At 53.6% G+C, this 12,810-nt stretch overlaps 1 protein-coding gene across 1 annotated transcript; it reads right to left on the bottom strand.

Moving 5' to 3' along the window:
* Positions 1-2,722: 2,722 nt before the first annotated feature.
* Positions 2,723-6,264, bottom strand: MAFB (MAF bZIP transcription factor B). Its single transcript, XM_027885095.1, has one exon. It carries the CDS (start codon positions 5,732-5,734, stop codon positions 4,799-4,801), a length of 936 nt encoding a protein of 311 aa, XP_027740896.1. The 5' UTR covers positions 5,735-6,264; the 3' UTR covers positions 2,723-4,798.
* Between the last annotated feature and the right edge of the window lie 6,546 nt (positions 6,265-12,810).

Here is a 12,810-nt window from a genome sequence, read left to right as displayed (position 1 = left end):
GAGATCACGTAGTGAACTGTCGTCTGGCAGACAAATGTAGCGGGACAAACCCTGGGTCCTTCCCCGTCCTACGGCCCATCCATCCATGGGGTGCAGGGCAGCCGCTGCCCTCGGGGGCTCCCACCGCCGGCACCGGCACCGCCACCTCTGCTCCCAGAGCATCCCCGAGCCCCCGGGGCTCCGCTGCGGCCAGGGCTGCTCGGACCGGGCCTAGTCCTGGGCCTGGACCCCGTCCGGGGCCGGTCCTGTCTCGTTGGCACCCCAACCCCATCCCTCCCGGGGCTGCAAGGACCGACTCGGGATGGGGGCCGCTGAGCGCGGCTTTTTTGGAGGCACTTTGGAGCATCTTCGCTACGGAGAGCCCCGAGGGCGAGCGGCGGGTCACCTGGGCGGTTTCGGGAACGTGGGGTGGTCAGAGCCGGGCCCCTCCGAGCCGTGGCCTTCGCGAGCCCCGGAGTGCGGCAGCAGCTGCCGCCCCCGGCCCCTCCGAGCCCCTGGGAAGCCCAGGCCGGCCGGGGCTGCGGCACCGCACACGGGCAGAGCACCCGCAGGCAGAGCGGCACGTCCGGAGACGGGGGAGAAGAGGGTTTTGGGAAGGGGTGATGCTCTTTCCTCCTCAGCTGACACGGAGCTTCTCTGGGCGCTCCGGGGGGAGCGGGGAGCCCCGGCCGGGCGACCCCGAGCTGACCCGCGCAGCATCCCGCGGGCGGGCCGCTCCCGGGAGGAAAAAGAGGGAAAAGAGGAGTTTCCCCTTCGCTTCAAGTAGCTGCTCTCCCTGGTTGCCCCTGTGTCAGCCCGGTGATGAACGGCGAGAGATCAAAGTCGATCCCGTGGACGGCAATAGGCGAGCGAAGGGAAGGGGTCACCCCTCGCTGAGGGGGCTGCCCCGGGGGACAGGCACTGGGGGACAGGCAGGCGCTGCCCTCGGCCCCGCGGGGCTGCCTGGCCCCGGTGCCGGTGCTACCCAGCCGCAGGCCGGGCCGAGCACAAGTGCGGGTGGGTTTTGCCCCCCTCGGAGTGTTGAAGCCCCTCCAAGAGCCGCCTGCGCGGGCAGAGGAGCCAGCCCGACCCCCGGCCGGCCGCAGGGACCCCGCGGCCCGGCCCCTGCTCCTCGCAGAGCCCGGCCAGTCCCGGTCCCACCGGCCCCCAATCCCCCGGTGGGACGTGGCTGCGTTTTTCTTTCCTTTGAGAAGGAATAAAGGCAGGGGCAGGAGCGGGGCCGGGCCAGCAGAGCCCCGGCCGTGCCGCGGGGCTGCCCCGCCGCTGACACCGTTCTGCGGTGGGAATCTGGAGGGCTTTTCTAAGGCCTGCTTTTCCTACTTTGTTGTTGTTGTTGTTGTTGTTGTTCAATTAGGCCTAGTGATTTATTCAATGCATGCATGAGGGGACATTAATATGCGGTGGCAGTTCCCACAAACAATATTCCTCTCAGGCTTTCTGCAGCCATAGCGTTTACTGGCAAGGGGGGAGGCTATGCAGGGAAAGCCAGGCTCTCCCAGCCTTTTCCTTTGCAAACTCCTGTCCCCCCTTGGCAGGGCAGCAGGGTACGAGCTTGTTCTCCGGGCCTGACTCATGCAGCCGGGGGGCAGGGACGGGCCCTGGCCCCTTCCAAACTCCCTCAGCCCAGAGGCTGGCCCAGCTGGCTCTGACAAGGCAGGGATGGGGATGGGATTTAAGAGGGGATTTTGGTTTAAGTTACTGTATTTGCTTTTAAATTATTTTTCCACACTCTGTCGTTAACCGGTTTGTTCTCCAAACACGCCTCGTGCTGTCCCTGCAAGGACAGCTCGCTGTTGCTGGGAAGGGGAGCAGGGCAGAGAGGAGCTATTTTTTCTGTTTGTGTGGTCCCTTGGATTTTGGTTTTAAGAGGGATTTAAAGTTCAACACCGTTTTCACACTTTTGAGAGCAGCAGCGCTCAGACACTGCGACCCGGCTCTGGGAGTCTCTTTCCCGCACGCAGGCGAGGAGCGGGTGGCATTTTTAACCTCCTCCCGCTTCACTTCAGGGAGCTGTGCAGTTATTCTGCCTGGAGAGCAGCTGGGGCTTGGTGGTGGGGCTGCGGGGTGCTGAGCCCTGGGGGGTGGCAGAGGGGTATATGTCCCCTTCTCCACACGCACCTAAAGAGTCTTCGAAGCTGCCCATTGCTTATGCTAAAAAAAAAAAACAAAAAAACCCAGCCGGAATAAATAAAGTGTGCAGACAGAGAGGAGGATGGATGGGAGGAAAGTGAATGGCCAGCACGGATTCCCAAGGAGCAGGAGAAAGGACAGACTTGTCCAAGTCCTCTCCTTTTCTAATGTAAAAAGGGGGGGAAAGAAATAAAAATGAGAGAAAGAAAAAATTCCAAAGGAAGGCGGCTGCCCTTAGCGCTTTCCCGCTCCCTCCGGCCGGGTGGCTGAGGCCGGACACTGCCGCTGCCGGCGGGGGAAGAGCAGCCCGGGGGGGACAGAGCAGGAGCGGGGATCCCCCGGAGGGGTTGGGGATGCTCCCCCTGCCACGGGCGCAGAGGAGGCTGCGGGGCTGAGCGCTCCTTCCCCGCGGGCAGCGGCGTTCCCGAGTGGGCAAAGCAGCTCCGCGCCCCCCGCCCGCCCAGCGCGGGCAGCAGGGGCAGGACGGGGAGGGGGACACAACTTTTCCTTTCTTCCTTTTTTTTTTTTCTTTTTTTTTTTTTTCCTTTTTCCCGGTACACGAGACGTCAGAGAAGCAGGTCCCTCCAAGAAATGCCATTTCAATGATTTTAATAAGCAAAATAGGAAACAATTTTAATAACCAAAAACAGAAACCAGTCTGAATAAAACTACAATAGACCAGGTTTTTAATATTTTTCATATCATAAGCAGGATTTGAAATTGATCCCTTCAGAACTTTACATGAAATAAAAACAATTTTTTTTCCGCTGCTGCAATGTTTTGATTTCAACACAGTTGAATCAGTAAAAACCAAAGATCGTTTTCTGATGCATGACTAATATCCACAATATTTAAAACTGCAAGCACCATGCTGTTCATTACAATCTTGTTATTACTGTTAATTTATAAACTAATACAAACTTAAAATGCATCCGGCCAGCAGTGCCAGCTATCCTAAAAGGAAACTAAAAAATAAGTTTTCATTTTGGTATTTTTGTCAGTGCAACGTAAATCCTTTTACTGACCTGCAGGAGGAAAAAAAAAATGTAATAAAAACACCCATAAGACTCCAAACTACTACTACTATACAACTGCAAATAAATTTTGGCTAAAACTTTCACTCGCTGCATAGGGAAGCAGAGAAGCAGATTACAAATCATTGCAAAAGAATACACTCAAAAGTTGCAGAATGTCCTCTTAAAAAAAAGTTTTAGTTTTATGCACTTTCCCAGCCCACTCATCCACTGCTGCCATTGAGAAACCCAACTTCAGTGGCGACACGGAGCAACTTGACTCCTAACAAGAGGGACTTGGGGTTGTTTTTTCTCTTTATTTACCGAAAATCAAGGGGCAGCTGTTTTAGAAAAGGGACTGGTATCTCGTCCGTCCTTCGCTTCCTGAGTGTACAACCAGAAGGGAAACTACATGGCCAAGCCTGACCACTCCAGGCTGGGAATTGTCCTGAAGGAAAGAGCTTCGCTGCCACTTTAAGGCATGGAGTAGGTTCTAGTGACCGATGAGGGGTTTTCCCTGTTAAGTTTAGGTTTGTCAATAGCATTCAGGCGTTTTTGCTTCTGCCCCAACAAACAAAAACCAAAATGAAAACTAACAACAAAAAAAAAATACAACTTAAAAGTGCACCAGATATACAAAGTTGTTTTTTTTTCTAATGCAAAATGCCCATAACTTTTTTTTCCTTAAAGTATCTCTTTAAACACCAAACAAACCGTATAACCAGCCTGCTGAAATGTTATTTTGCTTTTTGTGTATTTTTTTTCCTGTGCGGTTTGAAGTAGCAGATATTTACAAGCTAACAACCATAAAAGAAAACAAGAGCAAAACCAACGAACAAAACTGCACAAGCAGTAAAAAGTTTGATAACTTGTGATGCTTTTCTTATTGATGAAACAAAACAACAACAGAAATCTATGATCAATGATCAACATGCTATAGTTAAACAAGAAAATGGTACAAAATAGAAATTATTACCATACATGTCCAGCATGCAGGATTAATATTTTTAATGCAGATTTTCGTATTTTTCTATATAATCAAGCAGGCAATAAAACTGATGAGTTTTTTTTCTTTCTTTCTTTCTTTCTTTTTCTTAGATTGAATGTCCCATCTGAGTCCTGTAACTTATTTCTCAAAGCAGGCAATATATGAAGAGTTTGCATATATTGTCCTTTTTATTTATTCTCTTTTTCCAAGCAGGTAAATTGTGCATGAGATGGTGCTGTATATGTCCTCTCTCTTTCCAAGCAGGCAGTACGTTATAGATGGCTTGTTCATTGTCCTTTTTTATTATTATTCTTTTAAAGTCCATCTCGCTCTGCAAGCAAGCGATCTATAAAACGCTTCACTTGTCCTTTTCTCCTTTGCCTCTGCCTCCGTCTCTAACTCACACACCAAAGTCAAAAAGTTGCACTTTACCTCTCCCATCCCCACCCCCAGCCTACTTTTCCCACAGCTACTCTAGAAGACTGGATGCTGCAAATAAAATAATAATAAAAAAAAATCAAGTCTCTATTTTTCTCTCCTTCTTTCTCTCTAGTCACGCAGACGGATGGATGGAGATGTCAGAGGAGGATGGGAGCGGGGGAAGGTGACAGGGGTCAGGTTTGGGGATGGGGGGGTTGTTGGTTTTTGAATTATTTTTGTTAAGCACTCACATGAAGAACTCGGGGGAAGACGGGTTGTCACTGGTGGAGCCGGCCTCTCTGAAGCCATTGCTGGCAAGTTTCTCACACTTGAGCTTGTAGGCGTCTCTCTCTCTGGCCAGCCGGGTCACTTCTTGCTTGAGCTGTTCCACCTGCTGAATGAGCTGGGTCTTTTCGTTCTCCAGGTGGTGTTTCTGCTGGACACGTTTGTACCGGCAGGACTGGGCATAGCCCCTGTTCTTCAAGGTCCTCCTCTTCTGCTTGAGGCGGATCACCTCGTCTTTGGTGAAGCCTCGGAGGTGCCTGTTGAGCTCCCTCACAGACATGGAGACCAGCTGGTCATCTGAGAACCGGTCCTCCACGCTGCTGGAGGGGGGATGCTGCTGGTGCGAGTTCTGGAGCTGCTGGGAGGAGCTGGAGGAGGTGGAGGGAGTGGGAGAGGCCTGGTGATGATGATGGTGGTGATGGTGAGGGTGCCCGCTGCCGGCCAGGTCTTCGTGAGTGACTGCGGGGTACTGGTGGTGGTGCTGGTGATGGTGATGATGGTGGTGGTGGTGGGCCCGGAAGCTCTCGAAGCCTTGAAGCTGCTGGGACACCTGGTGGGACCCAATGAGGGCTTCGACCGCGTCCTCTGGGGTGAGATTCAGCGCCTCGGGGTTCATCTGCTGGTAGCTGTTGGCCATCCAGTACAGGTCCTCCAAGTGGGTCTTCTGCTCGGTGGGGCTGAAGCTGGGCGAGGAGGGCACGGAGCTGCAGGGGGTGCTGATGGGGGTGGAGGACACGGAGCCGGCCGGCTGCAGGCGGGTGCAGTGCCTGCCCGAGCGGTCGTTCCTGCCCAGGGGCTCCTTCTTCACGTCGAACTTCATCAGGTCGAAGTCGTTGACGTACTCCATGGCCAGCGGGCTAGTGGGCAGCTCGGCTCCGATGCTGAGCTCTCCGGCCATCGCTGTCTTGCGGGCACCTCTCCCGGCGGAGGGGGCTGGAGACCTCACCCCAGCGCGCAGCCTGGCACAAGGCTGGCTGCGCTCCCCTATTCCAAACCAACTTTGGCTTTCAGCTCTCGCTTCCTTTCCTCAGCTCCCCCTCCACCGCCGCCTCCTTCTCCCGGCTTCTGGGGCTTCTTCGGTCCGGAGCAACAAAGCCAAGGACGAGCCGGCCCCCGGGGCCGCCTGGCTGGCTCCTGGCTCTCGATGTCAGCGCTCGCCCCGCACCGCGGGCTGCGGCAGCTCCCGGCTCCCAGGCGCCCGCCCGCAAGGAGAAAGGAGCGGCGGCAGGAAGGGCAAAAGCAAAACAAAACAAAGATGCTGCCTTCGTGTCTGTGCAGGAAGAAGGTCGGTGCGAACGCCCAGCCCGTGCCCCCGGCCGGGTTTTGTAAGTCCGGAGCCCGCTCCCCGCGGCAGCCGAGCCCGGAGCCTGCCGCAACTTTCCAGCCCGAGCGGGCGCCGGGGCAGCGCACGGGCTACCGGCGGCGGCGGGGCTCTGCACGGGAGTTTGGCTGGCTCTGGCAGCGCAGGGGAAGGGGAGGGAAGAGGGGGAGGAAGGAGGAGGGGGAAAAAAAAAAAAAAAAAAAAAGAAAAAAAAAAAAGGAGGAGAGAAGGGGGACGAGCTGAGAGGTCTCTGCTGTAGCTGCCGCCGCCAGCGCTCGTTGTGCAGCTGTGATCGCAGCGCAGCCCCCTTTGGCTTCTTATACGGCCGTGCCCGCCGAGAGCGCGGCGGGGGCCGGGGCCGGCGGCGGCCTCGCCAATGGCAGCGCGGCGGGGCCGGGCCGGGCCGGGCCGGGCCGGGCGGGGCGGGGCGGGGACGGGCCGTGACAGCTCCGCAGCGCCAGCTGAGCGGCCGCACCGCTCCCAGCCCCGCACCTCCGAGCGCTCCCCGGCTGCCCCCGCCCGCACCGCCGCCTCCTCTTTATCTCTTTAGCTATTTATTTATTTATTTGTTTGTTTGTTTCCCCTTCCCCCCCCCCCCATCATTTTCGGCCTCCGCAGCCCACAAAAGGATGAGGGCTCGGGGACATCCTGCCCGTCCCTTTGTTCTAAATGTAACAAAAGTCCCCTTTTTGCCCGCTGCCGTCCCGTAGCAAATGTCAAGGCAGCCAGATTCCCCCCACGCCACGCACGAGCATCGCCCTTTCCAACTTTGTATAAGCGCCCCCGAGGCGAAGGTACCGCAGCAGAAGCGGCGGGTCCGGCCGGGAGCGAGCGCTGGGCTGCGGGAGGAGCCGCGGGGGATGCGCGGGGAGCGAGGGAAGCGCCGGCTCGGCAGGGCTGTCAGCGCTCCGTGTGCGACCGGGGAAACCCTCCCGGTTACAGGAAACAAATCTCTCCCTAAAGTAAAGCAACGGCATTGACACAGACAATTGCAAATATTAGGGAAAGAAGGGAGAAAATATAATTACATTTCGGGACCGTGTTTGCTTTCCTCTGCTGTTCTCTGAGTGAGTGACTGCATGCAAAGGAGTGCTCGGTTTGCAAGGTTTTTCGGTTTCTTTTTTTCTTTTTTTTTTTTTTTTTTTTTTTTTTTTTTTTTTTTTTTTTTTTTTTTTTTTTTTTTTTTTTGGTCCAGTAACAGGATTTTTTTTTTTTAACATTTTGTAACGATTAAGGGAGATTAGGGCTTCTTTTTACAGTTTTTACGCTCAAACAGACAGAAAGTGTGACCCCAAGTGGCCTTTTAGAGAATAACAACCACTTTTCACCGGGAAAAAAATCACCCGGCAGAAGGGGACGGGCGTGCGGGATCGGAGCGATGCGGGAGCGGGGCTGCCCCGGGCCCGGCCCGGCCGCGCCGCTCTGGAGCTGCGCCCCTGCACCTCAACATCCCCCGTATTCCCAACAACCTCCTTTATTTAGCCAAAAGCACCCAGAAAGTTCAGGATGTACCTGCTTTCCCGAAATTTGTGAGGAGGGAATTACCTTTCTGGAGGAGTTCCCCCCTGCCCGTTCCTACCCTGCGGGGACCCCCGGTGTGGGTCCGTCCCTGCGGGACGCTCCGCCAGCCCCGCGGCGACACCCGCAGCCCGGCCCCGCTTGTTCCTCTCCCCCGCATCTCCTCCGAGCCGGCCGCAGCCGAGCAGGGGACCAAGGAGGCAAAAGTCGAGCCCGGGGCCGGGCGGGGGGACCGGCCAGTCGGGCGGAGCGGAGCGGGGCAGGAGCTCGGCAATCCCAGTTCGGCAGCTGCCGCCTCCCCGGGGGCTTGGGGCTGCCCGGAGCCCCCCGTGCGGGTCCGCTGGGGTTGCTATTTCGGAGGTCCTGGAAGCTGCTCGGGGAGAGCTTTATTTTTACCTGCACGTTAAACGTTATTGTTGGCAGTGAGAGAAAGGGGACCCTGGCGAGAGCTCGGGAAGCCTGGATTCAGCCCTGCAAAATGTGCCATTAGATGGATAATACTTTTTCCTCTCATAATTACTGAGGTATATTCACAAGGTGGAGCTACTGAAAGGCGGCGGAAGCACTGATCTGATTATCTCCCTGTCCATACACACTCTGTCCCTTTCCCTGATCTCTTAAACTGTGAATTACAGATCGGTTTTGAGCGTCCATCCTCATCTTCATAAAATTTCGGGACACTTTCTGGGTCTGTTTCTTTGCTATTCCATCCGTCGCTCCCCTTTCCAAAACACATCCCACAAAACTTGAGGCGTTAAGCGGCTGACTAAAATCGGAATCGCTTCGTGCCTCGAATCCCCTGTTAAAAGCCAGTTTTGCTTTTAATTCAGCCACCAAAGGTTATTTTCAATGGGATTTATATGGTAGGGGGGTTGCTTCTTCGTGAATATTAAATTGTGGTTTTATGGTATTTTTTTATTTTTTTTAACAAGGATTGGGGAAGAAATTCTGTAGTTTGAGCAGAGGAAGAGGACTCCTGGGCTGAGGAGCCCAGCGAGGCAGCTCAGAAGAGCCGCCCACCCGCGGGACGAAGCGGGGTCTGAGGGTTCCTGCGGGAAGGATTCCTCTTCTCCTCCGCGCCCGCGGAGGGGAAGAAGAGGCGCCCACCTGCCCGGCCCCGCAGCTCGGGGCTCAGCTCTTTCCTCCCACAGAGATTTTTAATTGCCACCTTCTCCCCGCACCGATAACAGAGCGGGTTTAATTTTTTTTCCCCTTCTATATTTTAAGATGCGGTGTTCGAAGGTTAGTTTTGAGGAAAGAATGATTCTTCCCGCTCTCCCTCCTCTCCCCTCTGCCTTTTGCAAACTCCCGGCCAAAATCGGGATGAGTTCAGAGAAAATATTGATGTCATTTCAGATCAAGTCCAGCCGGCGTGTCCGCCCAGGGCAGGGCGGTGGGGGTCCTGGAGCCACTGAAATTTAAAATCTCTCCCTTCAAACTGGAACATATAGACACCTATCCGTGTTCAGTCGGGTAGGGCTCTGCCTGAATCCGTAAGTGACATTTAGGAAAGTCATTCTGTTCCGCTGGCATCCCGATCCCCAATTCTTAGAAACAGCAGGTCTAGGTAACTGATAAAAATTAAGACGACTGAGAAATACTTAGTTTTCATGTTCGATTCTCTGAGAAGAACTCTTCGGGTTTGGGAGCTGACTGTTACTTTCCTCTCCAAATTAGCTTTTTTTTACCCCCATAACATCAGCGGGAAATGTCAACAGAAAAGGGAGTTTTTTGAACAAGCATACACCTAAACCGAAATCACCCGGGGCTGGCAGCAGGCACTGACGGAGGAAAAGGGCATCACTTCCCTAATTCCTACGTCCCCTCAATTGATTTTTAATTTCCCGAACCGCAGGCAGACACCGTGCTGGTTGTCAGAATTTTTTCCCCTGTGTAAGCAGCGAGGGACCTGGTTAATCATCTATCGCAGATACATGTGCATGAGAAAGAAAAGTGTTGATGTTTGCTTGTTGGGGCTGATGGGAATGGCCCATGAATTTAGGATTAAATTACTACTGGTAATCATAAGGCTTTGTTTCCCCTCGCTCTCCCTTTTCTGCGGGGATTGTCAAAGTAAAGCGGGCAACACTCTTCGGACAAAGTCTGCACAGCAGCTTTGCAGTATAAAATCAGCTATTGAACCCTTCTGGGTTAACTGGGACCTCTTCAGATTTTAGCCCGAACCGGTTAAGAAGGGGGGTAAATCCCAGTAACTAACTTTAGACGCGTTTTCACAGGTGGATCTGGGCAAAGGGAGAGGAGCAACACTTCAGAAGGGTAGGTTTTTTGGGGGTATTTTTTTTTGCCGAGGTTTCGCCGAGGAGGGTCAGGGTGTGCGGGGTTTGGGTTTCGCTCCCCGGTCTCGGGGGCCCTTGCGGAGGGAGCGCACCCGGCCGGGAGCAGCTGCAGGGGACGGGGTGGTTTGAGGGCACCGTGAGCCCCGCTGTGACACCGGGGGGTGTCACTGCCCCCCGAGCGCTGCCCGGCCCCGGTGCTGCCCCCTTTAAAGGCTGCAGCGCGATTTTGGGGGGGTGATGCTCACGGAAGGGGGAGCGAGGGCTCCTGATGGGGGAGTGCCGGGGGGCACCGCACCAGCGCACGGCGGGGTCGTGCCCCGGCGAGGCTCCGCGTCCCGGCGCGGTTCGGAGGATGCAGGACCCCCGGTCCCGCCGATATTGTTTTCTTTTTGGAGGTTGGAGCGGTCCCCGGTGCCTCCCGCTGCCCCGGGTGAGCCCGGGACAGACGCGCGGCCGGGGCTGGAGGGGATTGCTGCCGTGCCTGGCTCCTGCCTCCTTGTGCAGGGAAAGCAGCACAGCCCCTCTATGGCACCCTCTGCAGATGGCTCGGGGTCTCGCTGCACCCCGGGGAGGGGAAGAGCATGACTTCCAGACCAAATGGCATCATTTCACTCCCTTCTACAACGTCCCTCAACGACGTCTTTGGCAGGGAGGCAAGCAGAGAGCAGAAACGTTCTCCTTCTGATTATTACTTTCAGCCTTTGCCCCATCGTACCATGAATGCATTGATCCTAACTTGTTTTCAAGAGAATTTGCCCCTTTCTCACCATTTCCAAACTCTGCAGTCTCAGTCATAGCCTCCCTCTCCAATACACACTCTTGTTATTATCCCCCTTGCCATCATGGGAAAACTCATTTGTAGCAGAAACACCTGATCCAGAAGCACGAAATCCCCTCTTAGAGCCTTGCCAGGATCAGCTTTCCCCCCGTGCTTGGCTGAGTCCTGCTTTCCACTTGAACCGTGGCATGTTGAATTTATTATCTGAGCCCTTTCAGGAGCCTGTAGCTGATAAACAGCACCAAAACCTTCCTGAGTGATCAGAAGTCACCCCTGGGGACTGAAGTAGCCAGTAGAGGTTGAAGAACTGATTGCTGCAGCCATATCTTGCATTGCCATTTCGTGTCACTCAAAGGCTTTTCAAACACTTCAGAACTTGGACCCCATCTCACCACAGAAAAAAAACATCTCTCCTGCTTATCTGCTTGTCCTGTGAATTCAGAGGAACTGTGCAGATGTCTGGGTGTGAAAGGTGATCTTCCCAAGGGATTCCAGTTTCCTTGGAAGGGCTGTAGAAAAGGGACGTGTCAGGGAGCCAGGGAAGGTGTCCTGGAGCTCTAGCCAATGTCACACAGTCAGGAACAGCCAGGAGATGTTCCAGGGAAGCTCAGCATCCCTTTCTGTTGCCTGTCTTTCCAAGGGGTTCAGTGGGAGACTTTTTCAATGATCAGACCTTCAGTGGTCAGGAAGGAGAGAAGGAAGGTCTGGTCTCAGCTGTGCTTGAGGAAACCCAGGACCACAGAGGCATCTTTTCAGGAAGACAGCGTTGTTGTCAATGCCTGTGGCAGCAGAAAGGCTGCTCCACGTCTCTGGGCCCTTGCAGGATCAGGGGGCTGTTGTTACAGCCCAGGAGTCCACAGACATGCTCCAACACCCACTGGGACCTGTACCCTTTCATTCAGACTGATTTGTAATTCCTTTTCATTGCACAAAGTCCTGGATCAAAAAAACTGCTTATATAGAGAAAATGTTTGGAATTCCCTCTCCAGCGTTTGCTGCATAAGGATTTAAATATAATCATAAAGCCTGTACTGTATATTCTTTTTGCTCTTTCCACCTTTAGTCCCCATTAGGGATTTGGGTTTGTTTCTGTGTTGACAGCCCCTGTATGTATGTGTTTGTGGTTGTTCCGTGCTGTTTCCTGATTTAATATCAGAGCAGTTACAGGAGAAGGATGCACCGTTAGCATTTTTTGCTCAAAGTATTTTTCAAGCTCCTTTTTGATGTACTGGTCAGGTTTGCAGGTTCTTTGCTCTTGTGGATCAGAAGAGGAAGGATCAGGTTTATTGTGCCCTTTGGGAATGAAGCTGTGTGTTCACCTAAGGAATTCAGCTGTCTGCCAGCCCCTCCACATAGACCCAGGTGAAGAAGAAAAGTGAGGAAATATTTAGTAAGAACCTGTTATGCAGTGCAATTAAAGTTCTTTTGTGCATTTCTGAGAAGTAAAGATGAGCCAAACTGGAAATGAAGTGGCTTCTACGAGCCTCCACCTTCCTCGCCGAACATTTTAAAGTCCTAAATATGAGAAGAGAAAACAAAAGAGACAAAGAAGTCATTCCCAGTTCTGGAGAAATACTTCTCTTTGCTCTCTCCGTTAGTCTGTGGAACAGTTACTCAGCTGTTACCCAGACAGGGAAAGAAAAAGGTTCCTGATCTTTATTTCTTTTATGTATAAACAGATTCACAGCCTCGAATAGCCCCAGACCAGATGATTTAACATCAGACTCAGAGTGTAAATTATGCTTCATTTACCCAAACAAGATATTTGGCTCAGAGTGCAACTTGTCATTTTATCTTTAGGAAATAAAACTGTGTTTTAGCACGTGTGTCTGTGTGGCTGCTGCGTGTCCTGAACACCTCCCAGCTTAAACCTCAGCAGCTCTCCAGTCCCCAGGAAAGCTGGAGATGGTTCCCATCACGGGTCACTCCCAGGACCCCAAGGAGGGTCCGAGGGAAGCGGATCTGGTGCGGCTGGGCCAGGACACGGGGATGGATCCCCGAGCTGATTGCTGTCCCTGGGACAAGCTGCAGTTGCTCTGTAACCATTCCTTTGCTCCCAG

The sequence above is a fragment of the Empidonax traillii genome, unplaced genomic scaffold, assembly GCF_003031625.1.
Source record: "Empidonax traillii isolate 1590-97213 ecotype Southwest subspecies unplaced genomic scaffold, ASM303162v1 scaffold160:size908849, whole genome shotgun sequence".
NCBI lineage: Eukaryota > Metazoa > Chordata > Aves > Passeriformes > Tyrannidae > Empidonax > Empidonax traillii.
This window is presented reverse-complemented; position numbering and strand designations above follow the sequence as displayed.